At 48.8% G+C, this 25,930-nt stretch overlaps 1 protein-coding gene across 1 annotated transcript in view; it reads left to right on the top strand.

Annotated features, from left to right (window-relative positions):
• LOC138753063 (neuroligin-2-like) overlaps window positions 1–25,930 on the top strand; it is a 464,672-nt gene that overhangs the window by 434,565 nt on the left and 4,177 nt on the right. The window contains exons 5-6 of the mRNA XM_069915655.1: window positions 15,015–15,804; window positions 25,827–25,925. Coding sequence (XP_069771756.1) covers window positions 15,015–15,804; window positions 25,827–25,925 — 889 coding nt within the window. The remainder of the gene's footprint in view (window positions 1–15,014; window positions 15,805–25,826; window positions 25,926–25,930) is intronic.

Raw genomic sequence — 25,930 nt, 5'->3', positions numbered from 1 at the left:
GGGGGAAGGGGCTGACACACACCCCGTGGACCAAAGGGCCCTCATTCTTGCTGTGTTCCAAACCAACCTCACTTCGGACCAGCCCCAGGGCTTCCCTCTCACCAAGACTAGCCACCAAGCAAATGAGCTAAGGAGAAGAGGGCCTGAGCAACAAGTGACTTTTGACTTGACTCTTCCGTCACCCTCTAACATAACAAGCCACCATATAGTATCTTTGGAGGGAATTGTTCCCAGTAATTTTTTTTTCCCTCACTTCTATCAGACGACATTATTAATTTGAAAATAAGAAAAGGCTCCACTGTGGCCTTGCCCACCCCCCCCCCCCCACCCCCCCGCAAGTTGACAGCCTCTCATTTCTCCCTCTGGCTTTGTGAGAAACGGGCTGATTTTTTTTAAACCAAAAGAAAAACCTTTCTCTCTTTGCGGAGGTCTCCTGGGTGTGTGGTGGGTGGGAGAGGGGGTGCTTGGTGTGTCGAGGGAGGGGAAGGGGAACAGGTAAAGGGACAGGGTGGGTGGTTGGCACTTGAGTGCCCACAAGGCCGGACCCCAGCCACGATTCTTGTGAGGTTGCGGGCAACCCTGAACTGAAACTCACCCAAAACCAAATGCAAAGTCTACATATTTTTAAAATGAAATCGGTTGCTCTGGGCCATGAAAGAATGCAGTCAGGATTAACTCCCTGCTGGAGTTTTATAATAAAACAATTTTTTAAATTTTACTGGAAAAATCCCCAGACAAAATAAAACCTGACTACATTTTCTTATTGGTTAATGTAACAGGTGTCAGGACAATGCGTCAGGCAATGCTTTAAGGATGAAAAGTCCCAGAATCCTCAGTGGGATTGCCAAGGTTATGGCCTACCGGCAGTGGGACTGAGGAGGCTGCAACTGGAATCAGTCACTGAACGGGGACGGCCAACTCTGGGCAGGTGACCTCAGACTGGGCCCCTTCACCCTGCCCCGGCCCATGTCCTCGTTGGGTGGAGGTGATTGGATGTCTTCCCTTGCCAGTTGGGGAGCCAGCAAGATCCTTGGGGAAATCCCGGCCGATCCATGACTAGGAGCTGCGGCAGCGAGCAGCATTCCGAAAGACCGGCACTGACCTTCAGAACCTGGGATATCAGCATTAATAGCATCGTCCAGCCCAAGATGTGGTGCCGACCCATACATACCCACCAAAAAAAAACTTAAACCCTCCCTACCGCGTAATCCTCTATTTTTCTTCCATCTATATGCCCGTCTAATAGTCTCAAAAATGTCCATAATGTTCTAGCCTCCACCACCACCCACGGAAGGTATTGCAGGCATCCACAACTCTCTGTCTCCCCCAAACTTTCCTCCCTTCACTTTGTACAGACGTCCTCTGGTGTTTGTTATTCCTGCCCTGGGAAACAGGTGCTGGCCATCTACCCTATCTATGCCTCTCAGAAAATTGTTGACCTCTATTAAATCTCCTCCCATCCTTCTACACTCCAAAAAGAAAAGTCCTAGCCCTGCTATCCTTGCCTCATGAGACTTATTTTCCAATCCAGGTAACGTCCTGGTGAATCTCCTCTGCCCCCTCTCCGTAGCTTCCACATCCTTCCTGTAATGAGGTGACCAGAACTGAACACACTAAGTGTGGCCTCACCAGAGATTTGTAAAGTTGTAACATGGCCTCACAACTCCTGATTAATGAAGTCCAGCATCCCATAGGCCTTCTTAATTGCCTTATGACCTATGTGGCTACTTTGAGGTATTTTAAAATTTAGACATGTAGCACAGTAACAGGCCATTTCAGCCCATGAGTCCGTGCCGCCCAATTTACACCCCATTGGCCAGTATGTTTCAAACGGTGGGAGGAAACCAGAGCCCCCAGGGAAAAATCCACGCAGACACGGGGAGAATGTTACAGGTAGATGGAACGTGGAATTCATTTAAATCTGTGTGGACTAGAGGGGCCAAGATGGCCTGTTTCCGCACTGTAATTATTATATGGTTATATAACTGACAGACAGCGCGGGATTTGAACTCGAGTCTGATCCCGATCACTGGCGCTGTAAGGGCATTGTGCCAACCACTACACCAACTGTGGCACCCTCTTTGGATTTGGACCCCCCAAGGTCCCTCTGTTCCTCCACACTGATAAGTATCTGTTATTAACCCTGTTCTCAGCCTTCTCCTTCCCAAATGTATTACCTCACACTTATCCGGACTGAACTCCATTTGCCACTTTTCTGCCCAACTCTGCATCCTGTGCCCTATTAATCTTCGACAACCTTCAGCTCCATCCACAACTCCTCCAACCTTGGTATCATCTGCAAACTTACTGACATCCCTCTGCAGATCATTTATAAAACTCACATCAGGCACGGCTCCCTGTGGAACTCCAATTCTCACTGACCTAAGGGTCTGTCCAGTCTCAGGGGACAAGGATGTGGGATGATCCGGGATTCTAATGGCTGTCCCAGATTCCTGGGAATGTGTTGAAATGCAGGGAGGGGGAGTGAATTTACAGCAGTAGTTCCCAACCTTTCTTTTGCCACTCACATACCATCTCAAGTAATCCCTACCCTCATGGCATAGGATGCTATTGGTGCTCTATGGTCAGTAATGGATTACTTAAGGCGATATGTGAGTGGTAAAAATAAAGGTTGAGAACCACTGATTTACAGGAAAACCACAGCTCACTTCCAAAGGATCACAGCTCCATTTGTGCTGGAATATCCTCCAGTGTTTGATCCTCCCAAGTGGAGTCTGGAAGCAGTGACACCGATCCCGGGTGTATCAGCACGAGAACATAAGAATTAGGAGCAGGAGTCGGCCATTCGGCCCATCAAGCCTGCTCCGCCATTCAATGAGATCACGGCCGATCTGATGATGGGTTCATCTCCACCCATCGGCCTTTTCCCCATATCCCTTAATTCCCCATTATGTAAAAATCTATCCAACCTTGTCTTAAATATATTTAGAGGTCACGTACACTGCTTCAATTCTACAAATTCCCCATCCTTTGGGAAAAGCAGTTCCTCCTAATCTCCGTCCTAAATCTACTCCCCTGAATCCCTTAGTTCTGGTTTCCCCCGCCAATGGGAACATCTTACCTCCCTCTATCTTATCAATACCTTTCATAATTTTATATCTTTTTCAATCTTTTTATTACCATTTCTTAATATACACAGCATGGGAACAGAAATAACACAATTAAAATAGTTTGTACATGGTGTAAACCTCATGTATAAATTCCAAAGAGTGAAAATGTGATATATTAGAATAATTCTCCACACAAAGAAAACAGAGCGAAAGAAATATTTATAATATTATATATACACAAAACTCCCAACTAATCTACTAAAAATTTATAATAAATAATTTTTTTAAACTATCCTGAGGATCTGTCGAATCATTTACAACGTCACTCCGGTCCGCACCTCCAGATTCGGGCAAGAATTCTATTATGTCTGGAAAGGAAGAGTTAATTCATAGTTCTATGACCAGTTTTATCGCATGAAAGTCATCAATAAATGTATCTGAAGAACGACTTCCAATTTTTTTCCCTAGATTTAAGAAAGACATCGAGATAATCTAGGAGAATCCGAGTCTTTCCATTTAAGTAAAAGGGCTGTTCTAGCTGATCGTGTAGAAAAGGCCACCCCTTGATAGGCATCTGTAATTCCAAAAAGAGTAGACAAGGGTTGAAGTTGTAATTGAATAACCAGATCATTGATAAAGTTTTAAAAATATCTTCCCAAAATGTTTTCTAACACGGGACATGACCAAAACATATGAGTCAATGAAGCCCCCTCAGAATTGCATCTATCACAAATATAGCTCATAGTAGGAAAGGTGCGAGCTAGTGTACCTTTAGACGTATCAACTCGATGAACTATTTTAAATTGTATTAAGGAATGACATGCACATAGAGAAGAAGTACTAACTAGTCTAGTAATTCTTCCCCCATGTTTCAGGAGATAATGTTAGTTCCGATTCCCATGTTTTGTCAAATCTTATCCATGGGGACTGATCTCAAATGGTGTAAATAGAACAAATTTAACCCTCTGAAAGGGGTTTCACTGGAAGAAAATCTGGTTGTTGTAATGTTAATTAGACATTACCGCATTCAGAAAAGTTCTAATCTGTAGATATCTAAAAATAATGCGTGTATGGTAAATAATATTTGGTAGAAAGTTGTTCAAAAAACATCAAACCATCAAGACCATCAGCGAATAAATCTACAAAAGAGATAATTACTTTCATGTTCCAAATAAGGAAGGTTTGGCCAAGAGTAGATGGTGTAAAAAATAATTAAAGGTATAATTTTAGCCAAGGCAAAATGCTTTAGTCCAAAAAACTTCAAAATTGAAAGAAAATACATCACGAATATTTCAAAATTGGATTGAAAATAGACTTACTGATCTTAGATAGTCTAAAGGGTCAATGCTGGTCCAAAACAAAAGAAGCTACGGAATAATTGGGAACAACTTACCTCTCTCTATCTTATCAATGCCTTTCATAATTTTGTTCGTTTCTAAGATCCCCTCTCATTCATCTGAATTCCAGCGAGTACAATCCCAGACAACTCAATCTCTCCTCATAGGCTGACCCCCTCATCTCTGAAATCAATCTGGTGAACCTCCTCTGCTCCGTCTCCAAAGCCAGTCCGTCCTTCCTCAAGTCAGGAGACCAGAACTGCCCACAGTCCTCCAGACGCGGCCTCACCAGGACTGTGTACAGTTGCAGCAGAATCTCCATGCTCCTAAACTCGGCCAACATTCCATTTGGCTTCTTGTTCGCCTGCTGCACCTGCAAACCTATGGTTCATGCACGAGCGCTCCCAAGTCCTTCTGGACGACAGCACGCTGCAATTATCTGCATTTAAGTAATCATCTGATCTTCACACCCTCATCGCGTGTGTGAGCATTGACATTCTCCCCCCTACATAATGACCACTTCCCAGCCCACAGACCCCTCCCCGTCCCACAGACCCTTCCTCCCACGCAGTGACCCCCCTCCCCCCCAACACACAGATCTCTTCCCACCCCACAAAGACCCCTGCTCCCTCACAGTAATGGCCCGTCCACCCCACAGACCTCTCCCCACCCTACAAAGGCCCTTCCCCGCCACCCAGTGAGCCCGTTCCTCGCTCCCCAAGCACCCTGTTGGTTTCCCGTGATAGGTACCCCACTCCTGAGTGTCAGACCGGAATCGGTGAAGGGGGTTACCCATCAACCTGGGGATTGGGGAAGGGGGCATTAAAGCATTGCCTAAGGCTCCTGTGTCCAGCGAGGAGATAACTCCTCTGACTGAGGTAGAAGTGACCTGACTGATAGATGGGTGCCTCTCTGCCAGCCATCCCTCTCTCCTGCCTTGGGCTTGTATTATCTGACTTACATGCACGATCCAAAATTGTCAAAAGTGAACAAGCGCCAGGGTCCAAAGTATGTCGAGAGACCAGGTTCGATTGCGTGAGGGTGAAGGTATGGGAAGAGCTGACCCAATGTCAGGACCTAACTTTGTTCTGTTGCAGCTAGAAGCAGTGGTCACCCAAGCGCGGTTAAGATGGGTGCACCAGTATCCAGGGTGGGGGCATGGGAGGGCGTTGCCAATCCTTGGTGGCGGCCCTTGGAGTCTCCAGGGTCCCCTGGACGAGACGCAGGCATGAGGGAGGGGAGGTTGGGGAGGGTCAATGTACGAAGCAGTGTCTAAAAAAAATACCTCGAGGTGCATATAGAGCAGAATTGTTTTATTGTCACGATGAACAGTGTGAAACTTCATTTTGTGTGATAACTAGGCATGTGAACACACATGCTGTGAGCAGGAAAAACAAAAATGAAACAAGGCTGGGTGGGGTGTTACAGTTACAGAGTGCGGGGTGGGGTGTTACAGTGAGTCACAGAGTGCGGGGTGGGGTGTTACAGTGAGTCACAGAGTGCGGGGTGGGGTGTTACAGTTACAAGAGTGCAAAGTGGGGTGTTACAGTGAGTCACAGAGTGCGGGGTGGGGTGTTACAGTGAGCCACAGGGTGCAGGGTGGAGTGTGACAGTGAGTCACAGAGAGCAGGGTGGGGTGTTACAAAGTGTAGAGAAAGGTTCAATCAGGCATCTGGTAGCAGCAGGAAGGAAAATGTCCCTGAATCTGGAGCCGGTGTTTTCAACCCGTGGATTTGACCGACGTGTGTCCCGGGTGGGGTGGTCCTTTAATCTGTTGCCAGATTCCCCAAGACAGCAAGAGATGTACACAGATTTGATGCAGGGGAGAGAGTGTGGGGAGGGGTGTGTGACAGAGGGGAGGGGTTGTATGACAGAGGGGAGGGCTGTGTGACAGAGGGAAGGGGTGTAGGATGGAGGGGAGGGGGGTGTGTGACAGAGGGGAGTAGGTGTGTGACAGAGGGGAGGGGGGTGTGTGACAGAGGGGAGGGGTGTATGTCAGAGGGGAGGTTGTGAGATGGAGGTGAGGGGGTGTGTGATAGAGAGGAGGGGTTGTGTGACTGATAGGAGGGTGTGTGTGACAGATGGGAGGGGGTGTGTGATGGAGGGGAGTGGGTGTGTGAGGGAGGGGTGGGGGTTGTGATGGAGGGGAGTGGGTGTGTGAGGGAGGGGTGGGGGTTGTGATGGAGGGGAGGTGTTGTATGACGGAGGGGTTGTGTGATGGAGGGGATTAGGTGTGTGAAGGAGGGGAGGGGGGTGTACAATGGAGGGGAGGAGGGTGTGTGATGGAGGGGAGGTTATGTGATGGAGGCTGGGGTGGTGTGTGATGGAGGGGAGGGGTGTGATGGAGGGGAGGGGTGTGATGGAGGGGAGAGGTGTGTGATGGAGGGGAGGGGTGTGTGATGGAGGGGAAAGGGTGTGTGATGGAAGGGATGGGGTGTGTGATGGAAGGGATGGGGTTTGTGATGGAGGGGTGGGGGTATACGAGGGTCTAAGTCACATTGAAAACTATCTGTGATTTCTCTCGATGTTAGACAGAGCAGTTCCCTCCCTCTTGTTGTCACACATTGCGTGTTAGGTCCATGACCTGACTGGTTTATTTTGTGAGAGGCTGCATCGTGGATAATGAGAACGTGTTTCATGTCTTACACATATTTCAATGAACAAAAACACAGAAATTCCAACTTTCTGCAGCTGAAGAAGGTATTAACTGATCACTAGGGGTGTGTTGGTATTTATTAAATATCTAAAGATCTACTGATAGCGTATTGGTATTTGACAATCATTGGGACTGATCATCAAGTGCGTGTCAGTACTTACCGGTTATCGGGAGTGTGTCATTATTTACCGATGTCGGGAGTGTGTTGTTATTTACTGATTGTCGGGAGTGTGTTGGCATTTACTGATGTTTGGGAGTGTGTCGTTATTTACCAATTGTTGGGAGTGTGTCTTTATTTACTGATCGTCGGGAGTATTTCATTATTTTCTGATCGTCGGGGGTATGTCGTTATTTACTGATTGTCATGAGTGTGTATTTACCGATCATCGGGAGTTTGTTGGAATTTTCTAATCTTTGGGTGCATGTCGGTATTTACAATCGTCGGGAGTGTGTCAGTATTTACCGATCTTTGGGAGTGTGTTGGTATTTACCGATCATTTGGAGTGTGTGGGTATTTATTGATCGTTGGGAGCGTGTCGGTATTTACCGATCATTTGGAGTGTGTCGGTATTTACTGATCTTTGGGAATGTGTCGGTATTTACGATCGTCAGGAGAGTGTCGGTATTTACTGATCTTTGGGAGTGTGTCGGTATTTACAATCGTTGGGAGTGTGTCGGTATTTACAATCGTTGGGAGTGTGTTGGTATTTACCAATCATTCGGAGTGTGCCCGCATTTACTGATCTTTGGGAGTGTGTCGGTATTTACGATTGTAGGGAATGTGTCGGTATTTACGATCGTCGGGAGTGTGTTGGTATTTACCGATCATTCGGATTGTGTCAGTATTTACTGATCTTTAGGAGTGTGTCAGTATTTACTGATCATCGGGAGTATACCAGTATTTACCAATGTTGGGAGTGTGTCAGGATTTACTGATCTTTGGGTGTGTGTCGGTATTTACCGATCGTCGGGAATGTGTCTTTATTTATCGATCATCAGGAGTATGTTGGAATTTACTGATTGTCGGGAATGTGTCTTTATTTACTGATCATCGGGAGTGTATCAGTATTTACCAATGTCGAGAGTGTTGGTATTTACTGATCATCGGGAGTGTATCTGTATTTATTCATCCCCAAGAGTGTATCAATATTTACTGATTGTTGGCAATGTGTAATTATTTACCCATGTGTGGATTGTGTCGATATTTACCAAAGTTGGTAGTGTGTTGTTATTTATCGATCGTCGGGAGTGTATCGCATTTACCGATTGTCGGGATTGTGTCATTAATCACCAATTTTTGGGAGTGTGTTGGTATTTTATGATCTTTGGGAGTGTGTTGGTATTTACCGATCATTCGGAGTGTGTCGGTATTTACCGAATGTCAGGTGTGTGTTGTTATTTACTGATCAACGGGATTGCATCGGTATTTACTGATCATCAGGACTGTATCGTTATTTACCGATCATAGAGAGTGTGTCGATATTTACCGTTTGTCGGGAGTGTGTCGTTATTTACCAATCGTCGGTATTTAATGATTCTTTGGAGTGTGAGTGGAAATGTCGGCCAACTAGGCAGTAGCAGTGGCAGCCCAGGGAGCTGGAGCGTTCCCAGCGGGAGTGGGAACCTCAGCCTTCCGGGCAGGTGCAGTGTCGGCGACCTCAGGGCCCCAGGTAGAAGCAGTTGTGGCGGTGCCCAGCGGTGGGGAGGTGTCGGGGAGCAGCTGCGCCAGCAGTGGGGAGGTGCTTCAAGCATCGACTTATACGCCAAATCGATGTCAATCTGGTTTTATTGGTGAATTTAAGGTCTCAAACATATATCCAGTGTATAAGTCGACCTCACCCCCCTTTTTATAAATTTTTTAGGGCTTCTCAATTCGACCTATACACCTAAATATACGGTAGTGAAACCTATATCAATACCATTTTTGAGAACAAAGTACTATTATGGGTTTATAATTACGTAGCATTCCCAAGAGATGGATCAGATTTGATCCTGTCTCCGGAACTATGCACATCGTTGCAGGGTGTCTGAGAATACACTGCCATTTATAGAGGAGATCCCAAGTGCATTTTCATGTGTGTACAAATCCATGGAGAGTTTGCCAGCTTTGCTTCATTTCCTCATCCTTGTATATTCCAGGAGTGAGCATTTTGTTAAAGTGGACTAATATTGGCTTGAATGGTTGTTCAATATTTACTCGGGGACCCCGGTCCATTCCAATTTCCAGGGATTCATCATGTCTGTTCATATTGATGAGATACTGTATCCCAGGTCATAGGTTTATATTCATGAATGACAATGTATTTTTACATCCATGGTATGATCATATCCCAGGTATGGTCATATTTTTCATTTTGCTCAGATGTATTCCAAATTAAAGGGAAGCCCCCTCTAGTCTGTCCATATTGGCAGAGAACTCCAGGTGCATTGGGATATCCCAGATTTGAGATATTTCCCCAGGTGTGTGCAAGTTCCCCAGGTATGTCTGATTTCCCCAGTTGTGTCTGATTTCTCCAGGTGTGTGCGAGTTCCCCAGGTGTGTCTGATTTCCTCAGGTGTGTGGAAATTCCTCAAGTGTGTCTGATTTCCCCAGGTGTGTCTGATTTCCCCAGGTGTGTCTGATTTCCCCAGGTGTGTCTGATTTCCCCAGGTGTGTCTGATTTCCCCAGGGGTGAGTGATTTCGACAGGGGTGAGTGAATTCGACAGGAGTGAGGGATTTACCTAACTTTGTGGGATTTCCCCAGGCTTATAGGAGTACCCCAGGGGTGAGAAATTTCCCCTTGTGGGGGAGATTTCCCCAGGTATGTGGATATTTATGGGAATCTATGTGTTCCATTTGTTGATATATTGTACATTTATTCCACTATTCCTGAAGGGATATCATTAGATCTTATGCCCTCTGCACCTTTCGACTTGATTATGGGATGTCTGGGAGTGTGTTGGAGTGTACACGGAGGAGGCCAGATGGGATTAGCTTCTCTAGACAATCAAGTTCAGTGTGGACCTGGTGGCCCGGAGGGTCTCTCTCAGTGATTTACCAGCCCACGACAGGATATCAATTCCTTCTCTGGGACCCCGCAAATATCCACCTGGTCCTGCATCACATCTGATCATTCCTCCCCCACAGGACTCTGCCCAACAGGTCTCCTTCTGCCCAAAGATGTCAGTGAGAGGAGATTATACGGCTGAATGGGGAGAAGTTTAGGGGGAACTTCTTCACATAGAGAAGAATGGGATTGTGGAACGAGCTGCCACCTGAAGCAAGCACGATTTTAACATTTAAGGAAAATTTGGGCAGGTACATGGATGGGAGGAGTATGGGCTGGGTCCATGTCAGTGGGATGAGGCAGAACAATCATTTGGCAGAAGGGCCAAAGGGCCTGCTTTCTGTGCTGTAAAGTTCGATGGTTTTCCGAAGGGGGCACGATTGGTGTAGTGGTTAGCGCAACGCCTTTACAGCACCAGCGATCAGGACCAGGATTCAAATCCCACACTGTCTGTAAGGAGTTTGCACGTTCTTCCTCGATTCTGCATGGGATTTCGTCAGGGAGGCTCTGTTTTCCTCCCACCATTCGAAATGTAGGTTAATGGGCACACGAGCTTCTGGGCTGAAATGGCCTGTTACCGTGCCTATGTCTAAAAAAAAGACATCTCAGATGTCCTGGAGTGTGTAAAAGATTCAGAGGAATGGAGAGAAGGGAGTACATGGAACATTCCAGCACTGTCCAGGCCCCTTTCCCCAAGATGTTGTGTCGACCCATATATACCTACACCCCCCCAAAAAAATCTAAGCCCTCCTTACCTGATATGCCTTTATTTCTCTTTCAACCATGTGCCTGAGAATCTCTTCAATGCCCCTAATGTTCCAGCCTCCACCACCACACCTGTCCATGCATTCCAGACACCCACAACCCTCTGTGAAAAAAAATTACCCCTGACGTCTCCCCTAAACTTCCCTCCTTTCACATTCTCTGGTGTTTGCAACTTCCGCCCTGGGGAAACAGACCCTGGCCATCCATCCTATCAGAATCTTGTAGACCTCTATTAAGTCACCTCTCACCCTCCTTCTATGCTCCAAAGAGAAAAGTCCCAGCTCTGCTAACCTTCTTTTAAATATATTTACTGAGGTCGCCTCCACTGTTTCAATGGGCAGCGAATTCTACAGATTCCCCACCCTCTGGGAGAAGCAGTTCCTTCTCATCTCCGTCCTAAATGTACTACCCTAAATCTTGAAGCCATGTTCCCTAGTTCTGGTCTCCCCCACCAATGGGAACAACTTACCCTCTCTATCTTATGTAGGCCTTTCATAATTTTATATGTTTCTACAAGATCCCCTCTTATTCTTCCAAATTCCAGTGAGTACAGTCCCAGATGACCCAATCTCTCCTCATAGGCCAACCCCCCTCATCTCTGGAATCAACCTGGTGAACCTCCTCTGCACCACCTCCAAAGCTGGTCCATCCTTCCTTGAGTAAGGAGACCAGAACTGCACACAGTGCTCCAGACACAATTGCAGCATAACCTCCCTCCTCCTAAATTCAATCCCTCCAGCGATGAAGGCCAACATTCTATTGGCCTTCTGTGATTTTTTTTTATTGTAATCAACTTGAGTTCTTTTAAAACAACTATATTTGATTAGCTAAAGAACACACACCTTGTGGCAGCATCCATCTCAAATCCAACTCAAGCAGCAACAAACTAGGCTCCAACTCCCTCTAGTGGTTAAGAGCATCACTAGCACTCTATCATTACATCCCCTTTCCTTGAGATGTTTAATCGAACAGCACGACACACTAATACAGTACTCACTTTAATTTAAAGTTCAACACAAACATAAACACAACATCAGAAGCACAAACTTTTTAAATGTACAGTTCTTTTTTTTTAAAAGATATTCAGCCTGTCAGGTGATTTGATAACATGTGTGGATCTTCTTAACACAGGTGCATGTGTCGGCTCCACTCTTCCATTACTGTCCAGCCCTGGTGGTGTTTCCTCTGTTGCTGTGCAGGCTGGATCCTCCGCATTTGTCTGTTCTGGCAGTGTCTCTTGCGTATTCAGCAGGCTCTTTCGATTCCTTCTCAGTATTTAACCATCCTCTGTTCTGACAGGGTAGGATCTTGGATTTACTTCCTCCTGAACAGTGACCTTCTTGTCCCAAGGGTGGGAATCTCAGCGTCTCCCTGGGTCATGTTGTACCAGTGGTCCTAAGCTTCCCACTGACTTGTCATAGTTTGCTTTTTGTCTCCACTGCAGATGATTTTTTTTCCATTCAGAATCTTCGACATCAGTTCTTGTTTGGGTCTGCAGAGTAGGGAAGTGCAGTGCATAGTCTATGTCGCATCAGAAGCTCAGCGGGTGACGTGCCACGCTCAAGTGGTGAAGCTCTGTAACTCAACAGAGCTTGATGCAAATCTAAGGCACTGTCCAGTGCAACAGTTTCACTCTGTGAACTCCTTTTCTTGCTTCACTGTTCAACTGTGGATGTAGAGGATTTGAAGTCATGTGTCCCCTGTGACACCCTGCACACCACCGATTGCCATCCAGAAAAAGACCCCTGTACCCCAACTCTCCTGCTTTCTATTGGTTAACCAATCTGCTATCCAGACTAATACGTCACCCCCAATTCCACGCATCCTTATTTTCTGTATCTTTTACACAGCACTTTAACTGATGTCTTCTGGAAAACCAGTGAAGCAATGTCCATCTTCTCCCCTCTAATTCAGATTTATTGTCAGAGAATATACATGGCGTCACATACAACCCTGAGATTCCTTTTTCCTGTAGGCACAGCAGAATTACCGCTAATTGGTCATGCAAAAAAAAAATTAACTGTACACAGCGTAAACATGTAAACAAATAAAGAACTGGTGGTCAGTGAAGAGCGCCAGCAGCGTCTTGTGCCGCATCTTGCCATTGTCGTGGTCCGCCAGTGAACAGATAACGAATATAAACAAACTGACTGTGCAATACAGAGAGAATAAAAAGAAAATCAATAAAGTGCACAAGTAAGTCCCTGATTGAGTTGTCGTTGAGGGGTCCAATGGTGGAGGGGGAGCAGCTGCTCCTGAACCAGGTGGGGTGAGTCTTGTGGGCCTAGACCTCGCTCCTGATGGCAGCAGCGAGAACAGAGAATGTGCTGGGTGGAGTGGATCCTTGGTGATCGCTGCTGCTCTCTGATGGCAGCGTTCTCTGTAGATGTTCTCAGTGATAGGGAGGGATTTTCCTGTGATGTGTGATATCTACCATGCTTGATATATCCTCAAAATCAGTCCTTTTCCCAGGGTGCAGGACTCGGGTTTAAAGCAAGAGGACAAAGGAGATGGGATGGGCTTTATTCCGCACAGAGGGTGTGGCAGAATGAATTAGTCAAGGTGGGAACCACTGTTTAATAGACATTTGGACAGGTACTCAGATCGGGTTGGGTTTGGGGGGGTTGTGGGTTGGAGCAGATAGCCATCTTGGTCAGTACGGTGGGGGGGGGGGGTTGGTTTGATGGCCTGTTTCTGTGCTGTGTGTCCTTGGTGTGATGGGATCCTTCAGTACATAGATGTTGAGGGAGTTTATGGGGGAGCGAGGGGGTGGCAAGTTTGCCTGATGGCCCGGCTGCTGATTTCGAGTGGAGCCACTCCCATCCCACGCTGGGGTGCACCCAGCGAGGTTGAAACCTGGAGACTCCAATCCCACCCTGAAGGATTGCCAACCACAGGTGAGCCTCATGTCGGAGAGAAGGTGGAGTCGATTCGTCCGACCATCTCGGCACCTCCCTCTGGGCCTGGGGGGGCGGTGTGCGAAGAGCTGATCTGTCACACCTCCCATCTCTCTTTCTGGCTCTTCAAGATGCTCACCCAAAATGGGGCTGGGCTCTGGTGAGGACAATGGTGCCTGATGGGGACGGGGCCATTCCAGCTCATTCTCCATTGATGCACATTACGATGATGTCAGATTCATGCCCTCACTGAGAGGGCATGAGAGGTGGGGATCAGACATGCAGAATTTTCAGGGTGTGGAGAGGATGGGGAAGACAGCAGGAGGGCTCGTTCTCCTCAGAAAGAGAGTAAGTCACAATGAAGTCGAGAGTGGGAAGGGGAACTGACTTTGGGGGGAGAGGGGGATGGTGGTGGGCTCCTCGCTGGGCCACAGTGGGTAGAATCCCTACCTCCAGAGCCCCAGGTTCGATCCCCACCTGGGGAACGCTGCTCACTGGCGGGAGATGGTGCCTTCTCCCTGTGTCCCCTGTGGGTTCCTCCGGATGCACCTGGTACCACCCCCACCTCCCTGCCACTGTGCGGAGGGAGGGGCGTTGGGATTAACTGGCCACTCTAAATTGTGCTCCTCCCCCACCTTCCCCTCCCTTGTGGGTGAGAGGATCGGATCTGGGGTGGGGCGGGGGGGTTTGTTAATAGGGGTGTGGTGGGGAGAAGATGAGACCTTCTCCCCACCATGCCGGCACGGTTAGTGTAGCACCAGCGACCAGGACCAGGGTTTGAATCTAGTGTTAAGGAGTTTGTATGTTTCCCCAGGTTCTGAGTAGGTTTCCTCCAGGGGCTTCAGTTTCCCCCCACCCTTCAAAAAACATACCAGGGGTTGTAGGTCAATTAGGTGTAATTGGGCGGCATGGGCTCGTGGGCCGGAAGGGTCTGTTACCATGCTGTATGTCTAAATTAAATTAACCAGCATGACTGATGGCTGGTGGGGTTCGATGGGCCGAATGGCCTACATCACTCCAGCACTGTGGGAGCGGCAGGTTCAACTGGCAGGAGAGGATGGGGGGGGGGGGGTTTGAAGGGATATGTGAGAATAGAAGAGGGGGAGTTAGCACAGGTTGTGGGGCCAAACAGCCACCCTCAGAGTCAGATGGGTCAATGAATGATACACCCATCAGAGGATGCGGGGGCTTGGCGCAGCGGCTGACGTTTATCTCCCACCCTCTCTCTCACCACCCACAGGCCTCTTCCAGAGGGCCATAGCCCAAAGCGGAACTGCCATCTCGAGCTGGTCGGTTAACTACCAGCCGGCCAAGTACACTCGCATGCTGGCCAAGAAGGTGGGCTGCAACTTTGCCGAGACTGTGGACATGGTGGAGTGCCTGCGAGGCAAGTCCTACCGGGAACTGGTGGACCAGGACATCCAGCCCACCCGCTACCACATTGCCTTTGGGCCGGTGGTGGACGGGGACGTCCTGCCCGATGACCCGGAGATCCTGATGGAGCAGGGCGAGTTCCTCAACTACGACATCCTGCTGGGGGTCAACCAAGGCGAGGGCTTCAAGTTCGTGGAGTCGCTGGTGGACAACGAGGACGGTGTGTCAGCCAGCTACTTTGACTTTGCCGTCTCCAACTTCGTGGACAACCTCTATGGCTACCCGCAGGGCAAGGATATCCTGCGCGAGACCATCAAGTTCATGTACACGGACTGGGCAGACCGTGACAATGGCGAGATGCGGCGCAAGACACTTCTGGCGCTCTTCACCGACCACCAGTGGGTGGCCCCGGCCATCGCCACTGCCCGTCTCCACGCTGAGTACCAGTCTCCAACTTACTTCTACACGTTTTACCATCACTGCCAGAGTGAGATGAAGGCGGTGTGGGCGGACGCAGCGCACGGCGACGAGATCCCCTACGTGTTCGGCGTGCCCATGATCGGCGTCACCGAGCTCTTCCCCTGCAACTTCTCCAAGAATGACGTTATGCTCAGTGCTGTGGTGATGACCTACTGGACCAACTTTGCCAAGACTGGGTAAGCACGGCACAAAAGTCCTGCCGCGGTTGGGGGGATGGGGGTGAAAGGCCAGTGCTCAGGATCACGGATCTCCTGGCCCAATGTGCAAAGCAGGGGAGAGGTCACCTACCAATCCCCAAAACCACCCACCCCAATACCTCCACTAACCCCCAAAAGTACCCTCAATACCCACTCCATTTCCCCATACCTCCCAACACCCCAATCTATAAACCACCCCCAATACCCCCTCCGATCCACTAATTACCCCCAATAACCCCTCCAATTCTAAACATCCCCTATAACCCCCAAATCCCCAATTCCAACCACACACATCACCCCTCCAATCCCTAAATCACCCCAATAGCCTACCAATCCCCAACACCCCAAATACCCCAATACGCAAATCAACCCTAATATCCCCTCCAATCCCCATCACCCCTCCAAACATCCCACTCCAATACCTCCTCTAACCCCCAAAACTGTCCCAATACACACTCCATTTCGCCATACCTCCCTACACCCCAATCCACAAACCAACCCCAATACCCCCTCCGATCCCCAACACACCTTCTGTTCACCAAAACACCCTCAAATCCCAGATCTCAACTAACACCAGAACCCCTTCCATCCCCTAAACAACCAAATGCCCCCTTCAATTGCCAGCAACCCTCCCAATTCCCAAACCACCCCTAATACCCCCTCCAATCCTCAACACCCATCCAATCCCCAAACCACCCGTTATATCCTGACCAATCCCCAAACAACCGCTAATACTCTCTTCGGTCCCCACACCCTTCCAAACCCCAAACCTCCCCTAATATCTTCTCCAAACCCCAACACCCCTCCAATCCACAAACCACCTCTGATATCCCCTCCAATCCCCAACACCACTCCAATCCCCAAACCACCCCTAATGCTCTCTTCAGTCCCCAATGCCCTCTCCAAACCCCAAACCACCCCAAATACTCTCTTCGGTTGCCAATGTCCTCCACAACCCCAAACCTCACCTTATATCCTCTCCAATCCCCAACACCCCTCCAATCCCCAAACTACCCCTAATACTCTCTTCGGTCCCCAATGCCCTCTCCAATCCCCAAACCACCCCTTATATTCCCTCCAATCCCCAACATCCTTCCAATCCCCAAACCATCCCAAATAATCTTTTTGGTCCCCAATGCCCTCTCCAAACCCCAAATCTCCCCTTATATCCCTTCTAATCCCCAACACCCCTCCAATCCCCAAACCGCCCCTAATACTCTCTTCAGTCTCCAATGCCCTCTCCAAACCCCAAACCACCCCAAATACTCTCTTCGGTCGCCAATGCCCTCCACAACCCCAAACCTCACCTTATGTCCTCTTCAATCCCCAACACCCCTCCAATCCCCAAACCACCCCTAATACTCTCGTTAGTCCCCAATACCCTCTCCAAATGCCAAACCTCACCTTAATGTCCCATCCAATCACCAATACCCCTTGAAACCCCAAACCCCCCCTTGTATCCTCTCCAATCCCCAACACCCCTCCATCCCCAAACCACCCCTAATACTCTCTTTGGTCCCCAATGCCCTTTCCAATTCCCAAACACCCCCAGTTCCAACCGGCCCCAACACCACCTCTGAACCCCAAACCACCCTAATATCCCCTCCAATCCCCAACACTCCTGCAAACCCCAAACCTCCCACCCCAATACATGGTCTAACCCCCAAAACTATCCTCAAACCAACCCCAATAACCCCAACAATGCCTAACACCCCTCCAACCCCAAACCACACCAAATATTCTCTTCGATCCCCAATGTCCTTTCCAAATCCAAAACCTCCCCTTATATCTCCACCAATCCCCAACACCCCTTTAAACCCCAAACCCCCCCCCCTTATATCCCCTCAAATCCACAACACACCTCCAATCCCCAAACCACCCCAAATACTCTCATCGCTCCCCAACATCCTCTCCAATCCCAAGAACACCTCTTATATCCCTTCCAATCCCAAACAACCCTCCAATCCCCAAACCACCCCAATACACTCTTTGGTCCCCAATGACCTCTCCAGACCACAAACCTCCCCTTATATCCCGTCCAATCACCAACACTCCTCCAATCCCCAACAACCCTCTAATCCCCAAACCACCCCTAATACACTCTTTGATCCCCAATGCCCTCTCCAAATGCCAAATCTCCCCTTATATCCTCTCCAATCCACAACACCCCTCCAATCCCCAAACCTCCCCTTATATCACCTCCAATTCCCAACACCCCTCTAATCCTCAAACCACTCCTTATGTCCCCTCCAATACCCAAAGCCATCCAATCCCCAAAACTCCCCAAATATTCTTTGCAGTCCCCAAAGCCCTCTCCAATCCTCAAACCAACCCCATAACACCAATTCCAACCACCCTCAACACCCCGTCTGATCCCTAAACCACACCAATACCCTTCCAATCCTCAACACCCCTAATAATCCAATCCCTAAATCAACACTAATATCCCCTCCATCTCCAACACTCCTGCGAACCCTGAACCTCCCACCTCAATGCATCTTCCAACTGCCAAAGCTATCCCCAATATGCACTACGTTTCCCCATCCTCCCAACAACCCAATCAACAAACCCACCCCATTAAACTCTTCAATCCCAAACACACCTTCTGTTCCCCAAGACCCCAAGTCCCCGATCTCAACAACCACCAACACCCACTCCATCCCCTAAACCACCCAATGCCATTTCCAATCACCAGCACCCCTACGATTCCAAAACCACCCCTAATACCTACCCCCAATCCCCAACACCCCTCTGATCCCCAAACCACGCTTTATATTCTGTCAAATCCCCAAACCACCGCTAATACTCTCTTCAGTCCCCAACACACCTCCAAGCCCCAAACCTCCCCTTATATCCCCTCCAATACCCAACACCCCTCCAATCCCCAAACCACTGCTTATATCCCCAACAACCCTCCAATCCCCAAACCACCCCTCATATCCCCTCCAATCCCCAACACCCCTCCAAACCCCAAATCTCCCCTTATATCCCCTTCAATCCTCAACACCCCTAGAATCCCCAAACCACCACTTATATACCCTCCAATCCCCAACACCCCTACAATCCCCAAACCAGCCCTTATATCCCCTCCAATCCCCAAACCACCTGTTATATCCCTTCCAATCCCCAACACCCCTCCAATCCCCAAACCACCCCTAATACTTTCTTCAGTCCCAAACACCCTCTCCAAACCCCAAAACACACCCTATATCCCCTCCAATCCCCATCACCCCTGGAATCTCCAAAACAACCATAATACTATCTTCGGTACCAAACACACTCTCCAAACCCCAAACCTCCCCTTATATCCCCTCCAATCCCCAAACCACCCCTAACATTCTCTTCCGTCCCCAACACCCTCTCCAATCCCCAAATCGCACCCAAATCCACAATTCCAACCACCCCCAACACCCCCTCTGATCCCTAAACCACACAATACCCCTCCAATCCCGAACACTGCTAATAACCCAATCCCCAAATCAACCCTAATATCCCCTCCAATCCCCAACACTCCTGTGAACCCTGAGCCTTCCACCTCAATACATCTTCTAACCCTCAAGACTATCCCCAATACCCACTCCATTCCACATACCTCCCAACACCCACAAACCAACCCCAATAACCTCTCTGATCCCCAACATCCCTTCTGTTCCCCAAGCCACACCCAAATCCCCGATTTCAACTACCACCAACACCCACTCCATCCCCTAAACCACCCAGTGCCCCCTCCAATCACCAGCATCCCTACGATTCTAAAACCACCTCTAATACCACCCCTTAATCCCAAATACCCCTCCGATCCCCAAACCCCTAATACTCTCTACAGTCCCCAACACCCCCTCCAAACCCCAAACCTCCCCTTATATCCCTTCCAATCCCCAACACCCCTCCAGTCCCCAAACCACCCCTAATACTCTCTTCAGTCCCCAATGCTATCTCCAAACCTCAAACCTCCCCTTATATCCCCTCCAATCCCCAACAGTCCTCCAATCCTAAAACCACCCCTTATATCCCTTCCAATCTCCAACACCCCTCCAATCCCCAAACCACTCCTCATATTCACTCCAATCCCTAAACCATCGCTAATACTCTTTTCAGACCCCAACACCCCTCCAATCCCCAAACCACCCTGAATACTCTTTTCAGTCTCCAACTCCCTCTTGAATCCCCAAATCACACCTAATATCCCCTCCAATCCCCAAACCACTCCTAATACTCTCTTCAGTTCCCAATGCCCTCTCCAATCCCCAAACCTCCCTTTATGTCCTCTCCAATCCCCAACACCCCTACAATCCCCAAACCACCTCTTATATCCCTTCCAATCCCAAACACCCCTCCAATCCCCAAACCACCTCTTATACTCTCTTTGGTCCCCAACCCTCTCTCCAATCCCCAAACTTCCTCTTATATTCCTTCCAATACCCAACATCCCTCCAATCCCAAAGCCACCCCTTATATCCTCTCCAATCCCCAACACCCCTCTAATCCCCAAACCACCACTAATACTCTCTTCAGTCCCCAACACCCTCTCCAAACCACAAATCAACCCACCACCGCCTTCGATCCTCAATTCCCCCTCTGATCCTCAAATTTTCCCCAACACCCCTCCGAATCCCCCACCCCAATGCATCCTCTAAACCCCAAAACTATTCTCAATACCCCTACGATCCACAAACCACACCCCTTACCACCCTCTCCAGTCCCCAAAACCTACTCCAATTTCCAAACCATCATTCTCCAATCCCCCAAACCATCCCAACACCCCTCATCTCCAAACCATCCACAACACTCCCTCCAGTCCCTACACCTCCTCTGATCGCCAACACCCCATCCAATCTCAAAAAGCCCCTCTAAACCCCAAACCACCAACACCCACTCTGTAACCAACACCACCTCCGATCCCAGAACTACTACCAATGCCACCCGATCCCCAACGCCACATCCAATCCCCAAACAACCCCCCCATCCAACAATCTCCATATACCTGCCTCTTCTAGACAACAGACCCATTAACAAAACGCATCCCAAGATTGCCATGAGTGCACAGATTCTAATTGCCCATTTCCACCACGTGATCCCACTACCAGACTCATCATTCTCTCCTCCCCTCTCCGCCTTCTGCAGTGACCTCTCCCTCCATGATTCCCTTGTCCACTCCTCCCTCCCCACCAATCGCCCCCTCAGCACCTAGCCCCTGTGACCTCAGGAGATGCTCCGTTTGCACCCACACTCCCTCCCTCCCTCACCGCCGTTCGGGTTCCCAAACAGCCTTTTCGAGTGAAACAGCATCTCTGTGGGAGGGGGAGGGTGGGTCGTCTGCTGCATCCGGTGCTCCCGCTACGTCGGGGAGACTGGCGCAGACTGGGAGTTGGCTTTGTTGAGCACCTTCACTCTGCTCGCCACGATAGCGTGGATTTCCCAGTGGCCGCCCATCCCATCCCCTCGCTGATCTGGCTATCCACAGTCTCACGCACTGCCAGATGGAGACCACCCGCGAATTGGAGGAACAGCACCTCATCTTCCGTCTGGGCCCCCTCCAACCTTCGACCTCCATTTTCTGTTAAGCCCCTCCCTCCCCTGAACATCTCCTTTCCTCCAGCTCGTGCCATTCAGCGAGTCACCCCTCCCATCCCCTCTCAGCCTCTTCTGCCCTCCCTCCTCTAATCCCCTAGGACCTCTTACCTGCAGCCTGTGCTCTTTCATTCCAAAACAACGCTTTGGGCCATATGATGAGTGCCATGATGTTACAGCGCCAGCGACCTGGGGTTCAAATCTGGGGTTGTCTGCACAGAGTTTGTACCTTCTCCTCCAAAATGTACCAGGGTCGCAGGTTAATCAGGCGGTTGGGGATTTTATGAGTTGGAAGGACCTTCTACTGCGCTCTATCATTAAAATTAAACTTTAACTAAACACCTTATATTTACATCTTAGCCCCTTGGCAACAATATCGACCTTCAATTTCCACTGGAACACCCCCCCCCCACTCTGAGTTTCTTCCTTTCCTGGATCCCTCTCTTTGCCTCTAGTTCCCCGCCCCCATTTCTTTCCATTCCCTTGCCCGTCACCCCTCAATTACTCCCCCACCCCCCCGCCCCGCTACCTGTATCCATCTCTCGTTTGCTGGCCTAGGCTCCACCCCCTTCCTCAAGGTCCAGGTGAGGCTGTGTCTGGAGCACTGCGTGTGGTTCTGGTCTCCCGACTTGAGGAAGGACGGATTGGGTTTGGAGACTGTGCAGAGGAGCTTCACCAGGTTGATTCCAGAGATGAGGGGTTTAATCCTTTGAGGAAAGATTCAGCCATAGGTGATGGATAGAGGCAGGGGAATGGTGGAGCAGGTGTAGGTGATGGATAGAGGCAGGGGATTGGTGGACCAGCTGTAAGTAATGGATAGAGGCAGGGGGTTGGTGGAGCAGGTGTAGGTGATGGATAGAGGCAGGGGATTGGTGGAGCAGGTGTAGGTGATGGATAGAGGCAGGGGATTGGTGGACCAGATGTAAGTAATGGATAGAGGCAGGGGGTTGGTGGACCAGATGTAGGTGATGGATAGAGGCAGGGGATTGGTGGAGCAGGTGTAGGTGATGGATAGAGGTAGGGGATTGATGGACCAGGTGTAAGTATGGATAGAGGCAGGGGGTTGGTGGAGCAGGTGTAGGTGATGGATAGAGGCAGGGGGTTGGTGGAGCAGGTGTAGGTGATGGATAGAGGCAGGGGATTGGAGGTGTAGGTGATGGATAGAGGCAGGGGATTGGTGGACCAGGTGTAGGTGATGGATAGAGGCACAGGAATGGTGGAGCAGATATAGGTAATGGATAGAGGCACGGGAATGGTGGAGCAGATATGGGTAATGGATAGAGGCAGGGGAATGGTGGAGCAGGTGTAGGTGATGGATAGAGGTAGGGTATTGATGGACCAGGTGTAGGTGATGGATAGAGGCAGGGGGTTGGTGGAGCAGGTGTAGGTGATGGATAGAGGCAGGGGATTGGAGGTGTAGGTGATGGATAGAGGCAGGGGATTGGTGGACCAGGTGTAGGTGATGGATGGAGGCAAGTAGAGCAGGGTGGTGTGAAGCACTGATGCAAGGGATTGGTTGTCTAGAGGGAGGTGATGGTTGGAGGCACCAGATAGGTTGATGCCAGCATTTGGGGTGGTTGGGGGGGAGAGAGAGAGAGAGAGAGAGAGAGAGAGAGAGAGGATAAATCAAGGTGTAAGTTGGGAGAAGATGGATCACACAGTCAGGGAGTGGGTGATCAGAGACATAGATTTGATGTGAGGATGGTGGGATAAAGGAAGACCAGATAGAATAATATAGGTTACAACAGGATATAGACAGGATCCAGAGTTGGGCAGGAAAGTGGCGGATGGAGTTCAATCTGGATAAGTGTGAGGTGATGTATTTTGGAAGGTCAAACATGAAGGCAGAGTAAAGGGTTAATGGTCGATAACTGAACAGTGGGGAAGAAGAGAGGAACGTTGGGTCACAAATCTCTCAAGGTCTACATTCAGAGTGGAAAACTGTGTGTGGAACCTAGAGAAATGGGGGAGATATTGAACAGTTTCTTTTCTTCGGTATTCACTAAGGAGAAGGATATTGGGAGATGTGGGATAAAAAAAGCAAATTGGGTAAATATGGGGAATATAGAGATTACAAAAGGTGTAGTTTTAAGGCTTTTGAAGAATATAAAGGTGGATAAGTCTCCAGGACCAGACGGGATCTTCCCCAGGACATTGAGAGAAGTGAAGGAGGAAATAGCAGAGGCTCTGGCGGTAATTTTTCGAATGTCATTAGATATGGGGATAGTGCCGGAGGATTGGCGCATTGCGCATGTGGTTCCGTTATTTAAAAAGGGTTCAAGGAGGAAGCCTGGCAACTATCGGCCTGTAAGTTTGACGTCTGTGGTAGGTAAATTAATGGAGAAAATTCTTAGAGATAGTACTTATAAACATCTGGATAGACAGGGTCTGATCAGGAGTACTCAACATGGATTTGTGGGAGGAAGGTCATGTTTGACCAATCTGATTGAATTTTTTGAAGAGGTGACTAGGAATGTGGATGAGGGTAGCGCAGTGGATGTTGTCTATATGGACTTCAGTAAGGCCTTCGATAAGGTACCACATGGAAGGTTAGTTAGGAAGGTGCAGTCTTTAGGTATAAATTTTGAGATAGTCAAATGGATTGAACATTGGCTGAAAGGGAGAGGCCAGAGAGTGGTAGTGGATAATTGTCTGTCAGGTTGGAGGCCGGTGACCAGTGGTGTGCCTCAAGGATCTGTATTGGGCCCATTGTTGTTCGTTATATACATTAATGATCTAGATGATGGGGTGGTGAATTGGATTAGTAAATATGCAGACGATACTAAGATAGGTGGAATAGTGGATAATGAAGAAGGTTTTCTAGGATTGCAGAGGGATTTGGGCTGCTTAGAAAAGTGGGCTGAAAAATGGCAGATGGAATTTAATGCTGATAAGTGTGAGGTGCTTCATTTTGGTAAGAAGAATCAGAATAGGACATATGTGGTAAATGGGAGAGCATTGAGGAATACAGAAGAGCAGAAAGATTTAGGAGTGACGGTACATCGTTCCCTGAAGGTAGAAACTCACGTGAATAGGGTGGTGAAGAAGGCTTTTAGTATGCTGGCCTTTATCAATCATTGCATGGAATATAGGAGTTGGGAGGTGATGTTGAGATTGTATAAGACGTTGGTGCGGCCTAATTTGGAGTTCTGTGTGCAGTTCTGGTCGCCTAATTATAGGAAGGATATAAACAGAGTGGAGAGAGTGCAGAGAAGGTTTACCAGAATGTTGCCTGGGTTTAAGCATCTGGAGTATGGGGAGAGATTGGACAGATTGGGTCTTTATTCTTTGGAGCGTAGAAGGTTGAGAGGGGATTTGATAGAAGTATTTAAGATTATGAAAGGGATAGACAGAGTGGATGTGGATAGACTATTTCCGTTAAGAGGAGGAAAGATTAAAACAAGAGGACATGAGTTAAGAATTAAGGGGCAGAGGTTTAGAGGTAACATGAGGGGGAACTTCTTTACTCAGAGAGTGGTAGCTGTGTGGAATGATCTTCCGGGAGAAATAGTGGCGGCGGAGTCAATTGTATTATTTAAGAAAAGGTTGGACAGGTATATGGATGAGAGGAAGATGGAGGGTTATGGGCATTGTGCAGGGAGGTGGGATTAGAAAGGGGTGTTTGGTTCGGTGCGGACTAGAAGGGCCTAATGGCCTGTTTCCGTGCTGTAATTGTTATTATTATTATTCAGGTTGGTAGGATAGTGAAGAAGGCCTATGGGACATTGGGGGATTGAGTTCGGGAGAAGAGAGGTCATATTGCAGATCTCTGGTGAGCATTGGGTCCCATTCTGATCACCTCATTATAGGAAGGATGGGGGCGCAGAGGAGATTGACCAGGATGTTGCCTGGATTGGAAAACGTGTCTAATGAGGCAAGGTGAGCAGAGCTGGGACTTTTCTCTTTGGACTTCATAAAGATTCTCAAGATTCTGCTCCTGTTTCCCAGGACAGGAGTAACAAACACCAGAGGACATCTCTACAAAGTGAAGGGAGGGAAGATTAGGGGAGATCTTGGTGGGGGGGGGCGGGTGGGTTAGGTTTTATTTAAATACAGAGAGTTGTGGGTGTCTGGAATACATTGCCTGGGATGGTGATGGAGACTAGGGAACATTAGGGGCATTTAAGAGACTTTTAGAAACATGGATGAAAGAGCAATAGTGGGTTACGGGGTAGGGAGGGTTTAGCATTTTTTTTGGTAGGAGTATAAAGATGGTCAGCACAATATTGAGGGCTGAAGGGCCTGTACTGTTCAGTGGTGCTTGATATTCTGGGCTTCCTCAAGTAAGGAGACGAGATCTGCACCAGGACCTTGTACAGTTGCAGCATAACCTCCCTGCTCCTAAATTCAACCCGTCTTGCAATGAAGATGTCCGCCTCGGGTAGTTTTCTCAACGCAGAATTTTCTTGCCTCTCCCTTTACCCTGCCAGTGACCCCAACAAGCCCGTCCCTCAGGATACAAAGTTCATCCACACCAAGCCCAACCGCTTCGAGGAGGTGGCGTGGAGCAAGTTCAACTCCAAGGAAAAGCCCA

Source organism: Narcine bancroftii, chromosome 2, assembly GCF_036971445.1.
Source record: "Narcine bancroftii isolate sNarBan1 chromosome 2, sNarBan1.hap1, whole genome shotgun sequence".
Lineage (NCBI taxonomy): Eukaryota > Metazoa > Chordata > Chondrichthyes > Torpediniformes > Narcinidae > Narcine > Narcine bancroftii.
The sequence above is the reverse complement of the archived record's forward strand: the minus strand, read 5'-3'. Positions and strand labels throughout refer to the sequence as shown.